Source organism: Ruditapes philippinarum, unplaced genomic scaffold (assembly GCF_026571515.1).
Source record: "Ruditapes philippinarum isolate M1 unplaced genomic scaffold, ASM2657151v2 ctg84_1_1_1_1, whole genome shotgun sequence".
Taxonomy (NCBI): Eukaryota; Metazoa; Mollusca; class Bivalvia; order Venerida; family Veneridae; genus Ruditapes; species Ruditapes philippinarum.
The window spans coordinates 367,707-384,456 of NW_026865113.1; the positions used below are offsets into that span (position 1 = coordinate 367,707).

Consider the following 16,750-nt stretch of genomic DNA (forward strand, 5'->3'; position numbering starts at 1 on the left):
TGAAATGTTCTTCTATGCCCAGAAAAATGCATATCTCTGCATAAAGTTTGTTGCTTCTTCTATGATATTTAATGTCAATCTTGAATAAAGTTTGACTTTTGTCTTTTCTTCTAATTGACATAATAAATTGTCTCTTCAATATTACTTTAAACTGATATCTGGTGAGTACTAACACTTTTCATGTAATGCTAACAATAATTAAAGTGAAAAATGCAAAGGGCAATAACTCCAAAAGTATGCAAAGAGTTATGGTTCTTAAACACAGCACATTACTCAAAAAGATCTATATCTGTGAAGTTTCAAATTAATATCTCCAGTACTTTTTAAGCTTAATGATCAAGACAAAAATTAAGCATAGAGAAGTAAAAAATGGCAATAAACCCCAAATCATGCAGTAAAAAGTTATGGTTCCTTGGCATTGTAACTTCTCATAAATGAGATTTAGTTATATGTGGAGTTTAAAATTATTGTCTCTAACATCTTTTGTGCTATGCTTTCAGAGGCTTTAAATCTATTGTAAAAATTAATGTGTGAAAAGTAAATAAGTCATAATGTCTGATAAATTTCTTACAATCAGGATAAGTAAATACTAGCTAGTAAATACTGCATCCTCTAAGATTTAACAACACAGCATACATCTCAGATCTGATAAAACTACTGCCCTCTTATCTAGTAATCTATGAATGGGGGTTAATAGTTTACTCATGCTGACCAGAATGTTCCATTTGATTATTTTGGGAGAGGCAACATTATACATGTTTTTTATGTAGAATTTGTCTTAAAATAGCATGCTAAATTATCTTTCAAAAGCTTATTTCTACTCAATCTATTTAGGTATTAGATATAGTTATACATTCAAATGAATGTAAAAAATAAAATGATGGGTGCTATGGTTTTTGGAAAATCCCTCACAATTTAAAATTATAATGGACTGTCCATGCAGTTACACCGTTGTAAAGTTTGAATTCAAAGGAATTGAGGTCAGTTAAAGCTTGCAAACACAAAGGAAATTATTGATTTTGTAGCAATTCTGGAGATATTTTGTTTAAAATGTAAGGGTGCATATTTTTGATTTCTCAAAGAAAACAGTTAAAGTCTTATTAATGTGGTAAATAGAAATGAGAAGTTTTAACTGAAGTGTGAATGTGTAGACAAGAAGATAAACAGCAGAATCATTCCCAGTCAAAGTTTCAGGTAAACAACTTTTACATACAATAATTATTGTTATTTATGCAGAAACGGTTTAGTTTTTTGACAGTAAAAATATGAAGTGGTATTGTATAAAATTGTGTTTTATATTTGTTTTGTTTGTAACTTGACTAAAAAGAAAGCTGCATGTACAATGTACATATAAAGAATGTAGGAATATAAAGAATGTAGGAAGATCTTCATCATTTCTTAAATACAATATGTTAGAAATTTTAAGTTTGAGAAAAAAATTATAGAAATTAATCAGTAAGTACAATATCATTATGTACAATATTACATCAATCAAACTATAGATAACCTGAGGTACCTATTACTACAACTTTCATGCTATAAACAATTTTCCTTGTGTGTCGCATGTGGAGCAGATTAACAGTAACTGATTTATTAGTAAGTTTCATTCCTTCATTGTTGTAATTCAGCTTTCATGGTGCAGTAGATAATTATATAACCATAACTAGACAGTCTAGAGTAACATGCTACTAGGAGAATGACAGTTCATAACAGAAACAGCATTAAATAAGAATTATTATTTTGCAGACACAAAGCAATGAGGAGCAGCCTGGAGCAACACATTTGATCTTCAGTGGCTTTACAAAGGTATCTTGTTAATTCAAAGTTATTTTAGAATTAATAGGAAAGAAGTGTCACAGTACCCAATAAGACACTTTTCAGTTTCTTGATAAATATAGCTATTAGTCACTATTTACAAACCTACTTTAATTCAAACTCTTTATGACACTTTAATTTGCATTTACATTTTGTTTTACAAATTTTAGAGTTTTTGTACATTTTAGCTTGAAAATTTTATCAAATATTTATCCTGATGAAGGTTCGTTAAGAACTGAAACTGGAAGATTATTAATTACTCAACCTGCACTGGTGTTGATGTGTTGTATTTCTTTATTTCTTTCTTATTTTAAAATTTTAGAGTTGTATACATATACCAAGGTCTTATAAAAGTGTTTCATTTTCTGTCTTTACATATTAGATATTGATAATCATTTTCTGTCTTTACTTATTTGATATTGTTAATCATATTTTAGGACCAAGTGATGGCAGAACTGAAGCCATATGCCTCAAAAGAGAAAGGTACAGCAAAGCTCTTCAGAATGCTATTCAATATAGAAGAGATTAAAGGCCGCTCATTGTTTGGTATGAGGAAAGGGAACAGAGAGTCTGATGCCAGACCTTCTTGTGCAGACAAGGCAAAACTTAAGTTCTTGGAAGGTAACTAATGAACTGAATGAAAATATCATTTTTGATTCTGCGTATATTTTCTGCCTTGGAGTAAATAAGAAAAGTCTGATTCTTCCACGTCTGCAGTGCTGTTTTTTAAAGTGTTTTAATCATATCTATGCACTCAAATTGAATATAGAAATATCCAATAGTCATATAAAAATGTAAGCTTATGTTTTTAATTATTGTATTAATCATTCATAATTATGCCCCCATTTTGAAAAAAAGGGGGTATATTGCTTTGCACTTGTCGGTCCGTCGGTCCGTCGGTCCGTAGACCAAATGGTTTCCGAGTGATAACTAAAAGAACCCTTAGGCCTAGGAACTTCAAACTTGGTATGGTGATTGGTCATGACCAGTAGATGACCCCTATTGATTTTGGGGTCAAGGGGTCAAAGGTCAAGGTCACATTGACCTTGAAAGCAAAAAAACGGTTTCCGATCAATAACTAAAGAACCTTAAGGCCTAGGAACTTCAAACTTGGTATGGTGATTGGTCATGACCAGTAGATGACCCCTATTGATTTTGGGGTCAAGGGGTCAAAGGTCAAGGTCACATTGACCTTGAAAGCAAAAACGGTTTCCGATCAATAACTAAAGAACCTTAAGGCCTAGGAACTTCAAACTTGGTATGGTGATTGGTCATGACCAGTAGATGACCCCTATTGATTTTGGAGTCAAGGGGTCAAAGGTCAAGGTCACATTGACCTTAAAAGCAAAAAACGGTTTCCGATCAATAACTAAAGAACCTTAAGGCCTAGGAACTTCAAACTTGGTATGGTGATTGGTCATGATCAGTAGATGACCCCTATTGATTTTGGGGTCAAGGGGTCAAAGGTCAAGGTCACATTGACCTTGTAGGTAAAAACGGTTTCCGATCAATACTAAAGAACCTAAGGCTTAGGACATTAAACTTGGTATGGTGATTGGTCATGATCAGTAGATGAACCCCCTATTGATTTTGGGGTCAAGGGGTCCAAAGGTCAAGGTCACATTGACCTTGTAGGTAAAAACGGTTTCCGATCAATAACTAAAGAACTTTAAGGCCTAGGAACTTCAAACTTGGTATGGTGATTTGGTCATGATCAGTAGATGACCCGTATAGATTTTGGGGTCAGGGGTCAAAGGTCAAGGTCACATTGACCTTTTAATTATAAACGGTTTCTGATCAATAACAAAAGAACCCTTAGGCCTAGGAACTTCAAACTTTGGTATGGTGATTGGTTATGACCAATCAGATGACCCCTATTGATTTTGGCGTTAAGGGGTCCAAAGGTCAAGGTCACATTGACCTTGTAGGTAAAAACGGTTTCCGATCAATAATGAAAGAACCCTTAGGCCTAGGGACTTCAAACTTGAGATGGTGATTGGTCATGATCAGTAGATGACCCCTATTGATTTGGGGTCTAGGGGTCAAAGGTCAAGGTCACATTGACCTTGTAGGTAAAAATGCTTTCGGATCAATAACTTAAGAACCCTTATGCCTAGGAACTTCAAACTTGGTATGGTGATTGGTCATGACCAGCAGATGGCCTATTGATTTTGGGGTCACAAGGGGTCAAAGGTCAAGGTCACATTGACCTTGTAGGTAAAAACGGTTTCTGATCAATTAACTAAAAAAACGCTTAGGCCTAGGAACTTCAAACTTTGTTTTGATGATTGGTCATGACCAGCAGATGACCCCTATTGAGTTTTAGGTGAAGGGGTCAAAGGTCAAGGTCACATTGACCTTTTAAGTAAAAACGGTTTCTGATCAATAACTCAAGAACGCTTAGGCCTAGGAACTTTCAAACTTGGTATGGTGATTTGTCATGACCAGCAGATTACTCCTATTGATTTTGGGATCAAGGGGTCAAAGGTCAAGGTCACAATGACCTTGTAAGTAAAAACGGTTTCTGATTTCAATAACTAAAGAACGCTTCGGCCTAGAAACTTCAAACTTGGCATGGTGATTGGTCATGACCAGCAGATGACCCCTATTGATTTTTTGGGGTCAAAGGTCAAGGTCACATTGACCTTTTAAGTAAAAACGGTTTCTGATCAATAACTCAAGAACGCTTAGGCCTAGGAACTTCAAACTTGTATGGTGAATTTGTCATGACCAGCAGATTACTCCTATTGATTTTGGGATCAAGGGGTCAAAGGTCAAGGTCACAATGACCTTGTAAGTAAAAACGGTTTCTGATCAATAACTAAAGAACGCTTCGGCCTAGAAACTTCAAACTTGGCATGGTGATTGGTCATGACCAGCAGATGACCCCTATTGATTTTGGGGACAAAGGTCAAGGTCACATTGACCTTGTATGTTAAAACGGTTTCCGATCAATAATAAGAGAACCCTTAGGCCTAAGAACTTCAAACTTGGCATGGTGATTGGTCATGACCAGCAGATGACCCCTATTGATTTTGGGGTCAAGGGGTCAAAGGTCAAGGTCACATTCTTGTAGGTAAAAACGGTTTCTGATCAATTTACTAAAAACGCCTAGGCCTAGGAACTTCAAACTTTGTATGATGATTGGTCGTGACCAGCAGATGACCCCTATTGAGTTTTGGGTCAAGGGGTCAAAGGTCAAGGTCATGACCAGTAGATACTTTATAACCCTTATTAATTGTTTGATCACTGGGTCAGACGTCATGCATAATAACCTTATCACATGACTAATTGGCTGCTGATAGGGGGCATACATGTTTTACAAACATATCTTGTTTTTTTTGTTTTAGATTGTGCGCTCGAAAAGTTGCCGACAACCTAAAGGACTGAACTCAAACCGTCCAGGAATAGCAAGATAAACTGAAGAAAATAAATGGCCTAATGTTTTGCTATTTTTTGAGACAATATATAATTTCATATGGAAACATTAAAAAGGATTATTTTTAAAATTTGTTTGTTTCCAATTTAGGGTACAGGGTGACTTTCAAGCAGTTTCCAGCTATTGCCACCCACAAGGTGGAAAATTTCTGAAAGGGTGAAAATAGGTGGCATTTAGTGGAAACTGAATTTGCCACTATCTGGTGGCAAAAATTGGTGGAAAAGTGTCTAAATACTCCACCAATTTTCCACCCTTATGGTGGCAAAAGGTGGAAATAAGTGGCATTTTGGTGGAAAATAAGTTTGCCACTCAATGGTGGAAATTTGTCTAAATACTCCACCAATTTTCCACCATTATGGTGGCAATAAGTGGAAACAAGTGGCATCTAGTGGAAAATGAGTTTGCCACCCTAAGGTGGCATAATGGTGGCATTATGGTGAAAGTTTGTCTAAATACTCCACCAATTTTCCACTCATTGGTGGCATTTAGTGTAAAAAAGGTGGAATTAACTGGAAAATTATATAACATCAGTCCTGCTCAAATTTTTCACCATTTTCATGATTTGGGTGGCGTTTTGGTGGCGTTTTGGTGGCATTATTGGTGGAAAATTGTCTAAATACTCCACCATTGAAAAGGGTGGCATTTTAGTGGCAAATCTAGGGACGGGAAATGAGCTGGGGCACTTTAAACAGAAATATATGCAAAGAAAGTTAAGAAATATACTTTGAAATAAACTGAAAATCTTATTTTAATGCTTTTCTTAGCCCAATTTGAGTGAAAAGTGTTTAAACGCTTTTCATTTTGGGTCATCTTTTTACAATTTGAATAATTATTCTGGAAAAACAAAGTGTGCAAATGATCTGAAATTTTGCACAAAGATTAGAGGACTAAACCTACATCAAATGGTAGATTTATCTGGAAAAAATATTTTCAGCCCCATCATGTCAAAAAACCTCAGTGGAGTCCCTTTAATGTGTACAGTTTAGTTCGCTCTGTAATCTGAATTTTTTTATATTTCTGAGTAGGGTAGGCAGCTGTTTATTACACATTTGCTTCAATATTGTTGAATTGAGTGTAACAGCTATAACTTGCATAGTTTTTATTGGACTGTGGCTTTCACTGAATATTGCAATATTGTTATATCATTGATATTCACCATTGGCATTTGATAAATAATTAATACTGATTTAAAATTAAGAATATCAAAACAATCTAAAAGCTATTTCTTCATGTCTTGTTTAATATTGATCATTTTTTTCAAGAGAACTCACTTCTTTCCATTTTATTGCAAGACTGAAACCTTTAATTCAAATTTCATATGTCTGTGATAAAAAAATAACTGGAAAATTTACTTTTTTTGAGATTGTTGTACTTGTGAGGTCTTAAACAAGAAAGCATAGCACCAAAGGTTCATGAAACATATTAAAATAATTTTCTTTGTTCTTACTATTTAATTCAATATATAATCAATAAATTGTTGACATCATATATTTATACAAAATTTACCATTAATGACAGTTCTCCTTTTAATGTGTTTAAATGTTTTACATCTCGAGTGTTCATACCAAATAACATCTGGAGTGTTAGTACCAATCGTTTATTAAGGTATGCTTTTTTCACAGTTCAGAACTCTTCACTTATCAGGAGAGAAGATGTGCAAGAGGATGAATAGCTCAATTGATAGAGTCACTGAACCATAGGTATTTGGCACGTTGATTGGTCACTACCCGCCCAACCCCCCTCACCCACTCTACAACCCTCCTACCTCTCAAAACCTTGTAAACTGCTGTAATTTCCATTTGAACATGTTTTAATATTTGGTATTTGCTTTTAATTCAATTACCTTCATTTCCCACAAAAAGTAAAAAATTGTTATATATATATTTAGTAAAGGTATGCAACTCGCAGCTCATTTTTCAGCACTCATCTTAATATGAACTCCAAAACTCCAACATTTTTTCACCAATTTTCAATATCTTGGTACCAAAAGGTAGGGAATTGATTACTCTTAAAGAAAATAAAGCTGCCATTACAATCATTTCAAGTTATAAGAAGATATGTAATCTCGAAAAAATAGGGAAAATAAGAATGCCTAAAGAAAGCCCAACACGGCAAAATTGAAAATGTTGCAGGCTCGGTTTGACTGAGCCTTTTCATGGACAGTAATGGAAAGTTCAAGGTAACGTCCACGCCCCCTAGCACCGGCCTTAAGCAGAATTCAACATTTAACATGAACTGGTACAATTTTGAAACATCCGCAGATGTGTTCATATGGCGGTTATCATGGAACCTTCAATGTGACACTTCCGTGTCATTCCATGAAAAGCGGCATATGGTCCCCAAGTAAAAAATGCGTGTGCCCTAAACGAGAAAACAATGGGCGAAACTAAATAGAATGGAATTTAGAATGGGGATCAGAGGTTATGAAGCCTGCATGTCACAGGTAAGACGTCAAAGACAAATTGAAAAAGCAGGCCACATATTCTAAGGGTGATTCAACAGTATTCAAGTGAGGAATACTGGAACTACCCAACAGGAAAATAGCCAAATAGAAAAAACTAAATTACCACAAGCACAACAATAATGTCATGCTGAACGATCTTTAAGGATCGGTAATAACTGTTCAATCAAAACATCATATAAAATTATAACAAACTGTTTTTCCGATTTGCCAAATTTTCCATCCAAAATGAAAGTACACATGTATAAATGGATGCATTCGTATGGAGTATTTTCATTGGTCGTGTGAAAACTTTAGACCAATGAAAATACTCCGTACAAAAAAATAAAGAGGAGAGTCCTCTGCAGAACCATTACTTGCATTACGATTTGGAATCTGACATATCGAAAAAAAAGTTTGTTATAGTTTTATATGATGTTTTGATTGAACAGTTATTACAGTTATTGTAGGAGCAGTAGTCCAGTGGTAGGACGCGCGCTTAGGGATCGAGAGGTCCCGGGTTCGAACCCCACCAGGGGTACTGCTAATTTCCTTGAGCAAGAAATTTACCTGCGATTGCTTCACTTCACCCAGGTGTAAATGGGTACCTGCGAGGGTGGTATAATTCCGTTGCGCCAAAGTGTCGGCTGCACTAAGCGGAGTTAAAAGACTCCCCAGGGAGATTGATAGATAGATACCAGTAGCCCGATGACCAGGGGTAATAGCTGTAAAGTCGGTGAACGTGCATAAGCATGAAACTTAGACTATAAAATGCCATTACTTTATTACAAAAAATAATATAAATTGATCATATTTATATGAGCAATACAAAAAAATATTCATTCATTTTGAATAAACTGCCGTTTAGTCGGGTAATTTTTACAAAAACCCAGCTGTCAGGTCTCTGTCGACTTACACTTGCAGTGACTTCGAGATTACATATCTTCTTATAATTTGAAATGAATGAAATGACAGCTTTATTTCCTTTAAGAGTAATCAATTCCCTACCGTTTGGTACCAAGATTTTGAAAAATAGTGAAAAAATGTTGAAGTGATCGAGTTCATATTAAGATGAGTGCTGAAAAATGAGCGGCGAGTTGCATCAATTATTTATTTTTTGTGGGAAATGAGGGAAGTTGAATTAAAAGCATATACCAAATATTAAAACATGTTTCAAATGAAAAATACAGCAGTTTACATGGTTTTGAGAGGTAGGAGGGTTGTAGAGTGGGTGAGGGGGGCCCGGGGGTAGTGACCAATCAACGTGCCGAACACCCATGCACTGAAAGGTATTCAGAGAGTCAAAAGTTCACGTCCTGGTCAGACTGCACATTTTCTCACCCTTTGACATATTGAATTCAAAATTTGAACTTTTAAATCTTGCATTTCCTTATTACAGACTGTCAGTGACATATTTTCACAAAATGGTGAAAATTTATTATACTTAGTTCACAGTACTTAACGCTTTGAAACAGGAAAGAAAACAACAAATGAAACTTATGGTACAAAAACTGTCATAAGCTATAACATTAAGGTATTTTCCGCTGTATGACACAAGGAAACAACAATATATTCAGCCAAAGTCAGTTTTAATGGACCAAACGTAGACCATATGTCGGCCATTTTGAAAATAATATGTCATCATTTAAATCACGGTAATGGTGTTACATTTCAGTTTTTTAATGTTTCAGTTAACATTTCTACATGTTATTTTGCTTAATTTTAAATATTAAAACTATCTTTACTTTGTATTTTAAAATTTATTTTTTTAACAAACAAGAACATTTAGAAAATGATGATTGTTTCAGACATACGCACAAATTTAATGGACTATTGTTGCTTTTTGCAGAAATTTGTAAAATGTTGTTCTGTTTTACATTAAAATCTAGAGATTTAAAATATTTTGCACAAAAATTTCGTTGTTTAGATGTTAGAATAAAATAATTTATGTCAATTCTGACCAATTTTAAAGCTGGTCACATAAAAATATGCCATTACCGTGAAATAAGTGATGACGTGTAATTAGTGATGTTGAGTATAGCATGCACAATTCACGAATTCGAAAACCTAGCTAAACGCCGTATTCCGGTACCTTCTGTACATAGCTCTGGGGAATTCACCTAATGGAGTGTAATAGCGAACTCGATGTTTTCGGCCTTTTTTTAAAATTAAATTGAAATAAAACAATTATTTCTTTATTAAAATTGTCACGGGTCGTTTTATTTATTATGTTAATTGTTCATTTTGCCGTGCACTGTTCGTCATTTAGTCGCGGGAAAAGTATTCTTAATGTCCGCGCATGCGTCGATCATCGTTTGTCTCCGTGGCGTCTGTTATCGTCTGCTATTGTATTGTATCGGATAGTTCCGTAACGTACGCTTATGAGCGGAAATTCACGGAAACGGCCGAAACAATTCAACTATGTCTGTTTCTCGTGCAATTTTGTGAACTGTTTTTGAATGTCCAATCGTTTTGTACGTTGTATGAAAGAGTTTTGAGAGAAAGTTTTAGATTGGTTTTTAACATTTCCTTTCTTCCAAATTCCCGTGAACTTTCCTTCTTCACTTCACTTCGTCTTTATTCTCTTACGAGTTAAGATACATTGTATAGAGCTACTATTCTACTTAGTACATAAATTCTTTAAGTTTATTTAAAAGAATTTTTGGAAATAATTTATTATTAAGTTATTTATTGAGACGCTGTGGTAAGATTATTTTCATTTGATTCATTTACTTGAAATAATTCTTATTTACATCGTTCAATTGTTGTATTGTTGTATTTTATGTATGTTTTGATTAACTTGTATTATAATCATGTATTTATGTTTTTAGGCTTTATCTTCATATTAAATATTAAATTGACGAACCTACGCCAGGAGTTGATTATTAATTCTACCCTGTGACAAAATAATAATTAAAATTTAAATATCATTGTATGAATAATTCCATACAAAAAATAAAGTAAATACACAAGTTTACGCAGAAAATAACATTATTTATTACGGAAGATTCCACTACGTCTATTTAAATTTTATTGATTTTCATAATAAACAATTTATTTTTTGAAAAATTTGCAATAGATATTATTAAAGGAACATTGATCATTTTCAAATACATCAAGTTTTTCCACCTAAAACGGTAAAATAAAGATAGAAAAACAGAAATATCATGTTAGAGTGTTATGTACTTTATTATGTGTAATTCCCCAGAGCTAAATCCGTAACGTACCGGAAAACAGAGTTTAGCTAGGTTTTCGAAAAGGTCAATAGTCCTATAACATAAGACGTTTCCGTTAGTACTATGTACACTCCAACGTCTTATCGACTTCTTCATAAGTTCCTTTAGCAAAACGCGCCCACATGTATACAGGTAATATGGCAGAATGTATATAGCGGTGAAAGTGGTATAAATTGTATTGGATTGAATTTATTTACATTTGAATGTGAGTCATTTTTTTTTTTTTTGCTGCACATTAATGCAAAAATGTTTAAATTTACTGTCTGCATATCTTTTGACTCAAAATATTGTTTTTGTAGTAAATTACGACGGTTTATATAGCGCTTCAAAATCCCTGGTTTTGCAAAAGGAACTTATGAAGAAGTCGATAAGACGTTGGAGACGTAGTACTAACAGAAACGTCTTATGTTATAGGACTACATGCACAAGATAGATTTTTTTATTCATTTGACCTTACATACTGGTTTAATTTCTTTGTCCAAGTTTAAACTAATCAGGACATTGGATAACCTGGTTAACATCGAAATAGAAGTACATTGTGTCAACAAAACTGTTCAAATAAAAGCAACTTCAAAATCAAAACAACATGATTCATTGTCACCTGATCATCCTCGAAATTCATCATTTCATGCCAAGTTACTGTCATAAATCGCCGTCATAGATAAATTAATTTCATAAATTAAAAGATGATGTTACAAAGTTATACTTACCAAACGGCAAAATCAACGAAAACAAAAGAAGCCGCATGACAAAACAAGTTTCAGTTTTTACTAAATTGTTTGTGTAGTCTTCCTTCGAAAATCATGTGATTATATCACGTGACCGTTTATAATCTAGAAACTCAAAGTGATAAAACTACCAACACGATTCATCACTCAACTACCAAAAAGATCATTTATTTGATAAATTGCAGAAAATCTATAAAAAGAGGGAAGCGTCGGTGGGTTTATCATTATTACATGTAAGTAATGCAAATATATGTCTCGAATTTTGATTGGCTTAAAATTTTTGTACAATGTGACGTTCATGCCAAGAAGATTGTACAGGTACATTTGTTTTCTTGTGAAACAAAATATTTATTACATGCTTTTCTGTGGTTTATAGATATATCAGTGATATAAAATTGGTTATTTCACTGTTTGAAACAGTGAAATTACCACTTTGATAATTTCACTGTTTTGAATTTAAGCCCCTTACGTTGTTTCAGTGAAATACCAGCGTGCACAGTACTGGGTACCAACTTAATGACGTGACGTCGTAAATGACGTCACGTTGTATTATTATTTGCCGCGCTTTTCATTTAGTATTAGGTTTAATGTCTTTTTAAAACGTTTCTTTGTATGTAATAAAAAGAAAATTTGTTTAGTTTAGTGTAAGATCGAAATATATTTCACCTTGTGAACACCAAAAGTTCAAATACCTTTTGGTGCTCACTCGATGAAATATTATAAGAATCTTACACCGGCTGCCGGTACAGACCGGAATATCTAGCTCGAGGGTAACTGTTTACAGCGGTAACGAGGCTCTGCCGAGTTTCCGCTAAACAGTTACCCGAGAGCTAGATATTCCCGTCTGTACCAATTGCCGGTGTTTGATTCTTTTTCTTGCATATTACATGTCAATTATTTTCGGAACAGAAATTATGAAAACTGATATTCTCATTACGCACTTTTTTTCTTATAGTAGCGTATGAACATACAACTTCATTCATAACGGAAAAATGACGTCATCATAAGAACGCGATTCATTCATAAAAGGCGCGCGTCAATGACGTCATTTAAAGCACGCGACTTGTCTTACATGGGGGGTGAAAGACAGACTTTTCTAGCACCGGTGTAAACGGTAGATAATCCTGTCTGATATGCAAGAAATTCCGATCTTACACTGAACTAAACAAATATCCTCTATATAATGAAGTTCAATTATTTCCATTGATACAATTGATTTTTAGACTAGGTGCATAAATTTAAATATCATAAAATTATAATTTTATCTTGAAATGAAGGCAGACATATTAAATTAACAATATGAGTCTATCTTCTCCCACCCCAATCATTAAGTCTTCCCCATTCATGTAAACAACTGCTCAGTCCACAAAACTATCCAAAAATGCCAAATGTCAATATAACAGAGGACGGAATAAAGAAACTCCTTAAAAGGTCTAAATCCAAGCACAGCCTCTGGCCCGCAAGGCAAGGTCATTTATATGTTCTCACTCAACAACCTGCTCTTGATTGTCAAAACTCCAACACTTTACATGTTCTCTCTGGTGTCCCTCAAGACTCGGTCTTTAGACAATCAACCAAAGATGCCAAAAGCCTAACAGCATTGAAAACGAGGAATCTGATTGGGCCATGGAGTTTAATCCAGATAAATGCGAAGGTCCTGAAAATCAGCCGCAAGAAACACCCATTATTTCCTTATAAAGTACATATGGTCAGCAACTAAAATCCACTGAGGCTGCAAAATATTTAGGTGTAAAAATAAGTAAAGATCTATCTTTGACCGATCATATAAATAATATAACAACAAAAGCAAATGACTCACTCCGATTTATAAATAGAAATGTCAAAACGTACAACAAATAGGTCAAAGAAACTGCCTATAAAACATATAGAATACTTTTCCACGGTTTGGGATTATGGCAAAAATATCTGGTTTACAAATAAGAACAAGTTCAAAGTTATGCAGGCAGATATCTACATATTGACTACAATTACAACAGTAGTGTATTTAACATGTTAAAAAGTCTTAATTGAAATACTCTAGAGTAAAGACGCAGCATGAGCTCTACAAATCCAACACAATCGTGTAAGGGTCGACCATCACTATTCGACATCCACTAGAAACCTGAACAATCTGAAACCATACTCAACGACACAGCATCACTCCTATTCATATTGCCCAAGAATAGAAATATTCATCTGTCGAATGGCCTACCGTATCCCACTTTAGATCTCTTTACTGGACAGCTGCATCCTTTCTACAAGTTTTATGTCTGTTTTGTTTCCATCTTTTTACTTCAGTCTTGTAGTTTTTTTTTTAAATTGGCCTTTATCTTCTACTTATAAATTTGCACTAAATACATTTGTTTTAACAGCTATTCCCAAATAACACGGGGGAGAATCACGCCGTTCGTTACCCAAACAAACAAGATGGCGGATGCAGCCATAAAGTAGGTTTTTTTTCCTTTTTTCTCTGAAATTAGTGATGTTCTAATGTAAAAGTACATATAACAACCTTCTCCACAATTTTCCTGTCACACAGGATTTTATTTCATGATGTTTCGACGCGTACTTCATCTGAAATGCGCGTCACAAGATTCGAAGCGAGAGAATTTTCCACCGGTTTGATCGTGGTAACGTACGGCTTTTTCTCTAAAATTCACTGTTTCGTTTACATATTTGTCAATTTACTGAAACCACTGACCCTAAAAAGTTGTAATATGTCGTCATCTAAGCATTCATGCCCATTCTGGCTAGAATAACCGCTGAAAATGTTAATATCGGGGCATTTTCTGGAAATGATAACGTATGGCGCCCAAAATATCAATGATAACGTACGGCGCATTTTTTTCTGATTAATTGATGTTCTATGTATATGTTAGTATTCATCCGTGCAACGGATGAATGCTAACATATTTAGTGTTAAACTTTATTTGACCTCATAATCACTCACTTTATAACGTCACTATGCTGTTCTATGAAGAACTATGTAAAATAGAAGTCGACTATGAACTAAATTCGATATAGTATCGACTTCTGTTCTTCTATGAAAATTAGCGCACAAGATTTTTAAAAAAATACAGCGTTTCTATTGATGACAAATAAAGTTGGACACTAAGTCATCATCGGCTTTAAAGCCTATTGGAATAAAATAAAATGTCTACTGTCCACTATAATAAATCAAAGCACAGAAGGCGCTGAATTTGTTTGGGTCTCAGAATGTCAGAAAGGTGAGGGTTGTAAGATTATAAACCAATTTGTTTTTGTAAAGTGTCACCAATGCTTTCCAGTGATTTATCTGTATTAATTGGCTATAAGACTTATTGCAACACTGATAGTCAATTCAATATTTATTTGACTTAAAAGATGAAAAGAAAATGAGTTGCCTCAACTGGGATTTGAACTCCAGACCTCTCGATTCACTAGCGAGCGTGCAAACCACTCGGCCACGGTGAAGTTTTATGTCATCGGCCTGAAGAAAACCATATTATTCTAAATTAGGGTTTGTAACTCTTATTATTTCGACGCTAAACCTGTTGTTTAACACAGATGTAAATAATCATGGAGCTTACTGTAAGCATGTATATCTATAAAGAATGAAACAATATTAAAAATCTTCGACCATTCGGGAACTACTTTGCTTGAAAATTAATGCGCCTGTCATTTGATAATCTTTACGCATTGATCTCCCCTGAAATTTTCGGCGTTAGTGTACATATAAAGGGAAGTAACCGCTTCAAAAAAGTGGACTACTTTAGGCATTAGCAATTAACAGCATTAGACTCTGAAATTTCGCTACCATTTTTTGTTTGGTCTGACGAACCAACCAAATAAAAACTGTAAGGCTATGTCACGTAAATATATCTGACGTCATAGTGGCACAACGTCACGCTAAATGGTAGCGTTTCAATATTAACCGCCCGTCAAATAAACAGAAAATTTCTTATTTAGTAATAGTTATAGTACATGAAACGAGTTAGTTACGAGGATATAACACTGGCTAGGGCGACATCAAGGGATGTTTCTGCTAAAAAAATTGCTGGAACATCCCGAGATGTCGCTCAGCCAGTGTTATATCCTCGTAACTAACGAGTTTCATGTACTATAACTCTTTTATCGGAATGGCATAATGTTTTCTTTTTTGTATTAGAAATAAAAAATAAAATAAATAAATAAATCGTTGGCTACATTATACTTATTTATGATAAGGCAGTTTTTTTCAAGTTGTTTTCGCTGCCGCAAAAAAAAATATACAAAAGACATCCAATGTTAGAGGTGGATTGTAAAATGTTATCAATATTGATTCAAGATTAAGGGGCTTTTTTCAGTGAAAATAATTCATTTAGCGGATATACCTTTTGATTAAATGAGAGTAAATTTCATTTCATTAATATCTTTGTTTATTTCATCATTGTATATATTTATTTTATTTTATTGATTCCACTTATTTGCTACTGAGAATGTTCGTTACCACTGCCCCATTGGAGCCTCTGTGAAAAAAACTACATTGATATATACAATGTGCGAAAAAAACTCAAACACTATATAACAGTCGAGTTTTTTTCCTATACAGGTATGAATCAATGAAAAATCTGTACTGCTATATATCAATTCAGTTTTCAAAAGCTCATTGAAGTGCACTGAGTATTTATAAAGGGTTAGTAAGAGCAAAGGAAAAGTTCCAAACCATGCGATAACTAATTTCATTGAAGTTTTTCGGATAACATTATTTTCTAACTCATTCAATAAATTCAATATAGAACCTACACTCCTTCATTATTGTCTGTTATGTATTTTTCTTTCAATGAGCGACCAGATTGAATAAACACATGCAGGCTCATCTCAAGCTAGTCGCAACCACTTTGTTTATGTTTGACGGGTTTCCTTATCAGAAATTTGTAAGGAATGATTAAGACTTTTTCTTTGGAAAAGAAAATACATGTATCTCAAGCCGTCCGTACCTTTTTAACGTTTTTGCTCTGCTGAATGTGTTTCTTCTTTCTGATAAGGGGATAAGCACAACACTGGTGAAATTTAATGTGAAGACAACACTACAGAAATGTTTCCTGAAAGTGGAGGCTTTCCTTCCGTTCTG

General features: G+C 34.2%; 2 protein-coding genes across 9 annotated transcripts in view; one reads left to right on the forward strand and one right to left on the reverse strand.

Moving 5' to 3' along the window:
• Positions 1 to 11,800, reverse strand: part of LOC132727883 (uncharacterized) — an 80,973-nt gene extending 69,173 nt beyond the window's left edge. For all 8 annotated transcript variants that reach the window (XM_060713479.1, XM_060713478.1, XM_060713481.1 and 5 more), the window contains exon 1: positions 11,641 to 11,800. In XM_060713479.1, coding sequence (XP_060569462.1) covers positions 11,641 to 11,677 — 37 coding nt within the window. In that variant the 5' untranslated portion in view covers positions 11,678 to 11,800. The remainder of the gene's footprint in view (positions 1 to 11,640) is intronic.
• Positions 402 to 5,893, forward strand: LOC132727864 (uncharacterized). Its single transcript, XM_060713453.1, has 4 exons — positions 402 to 1,194; positions 1,747 to 1,806; positions 2,253 to 2,436; positions 5,166 to 5,893. Exons 1-4 carry the CDS (start codon positions 1,144 to 1,146, stop codon positions 5,195 to 5,197), a joined length of 327 nt encoding a protein of 108 aa, XP_060569436.1. The 5' UTR covers positions 402 to 1,143; the 3' UTR covers positions 5,198 to 5,893.
• Positions 11,801 to 16,750: the final 4,950 nt, after the last annotated feature.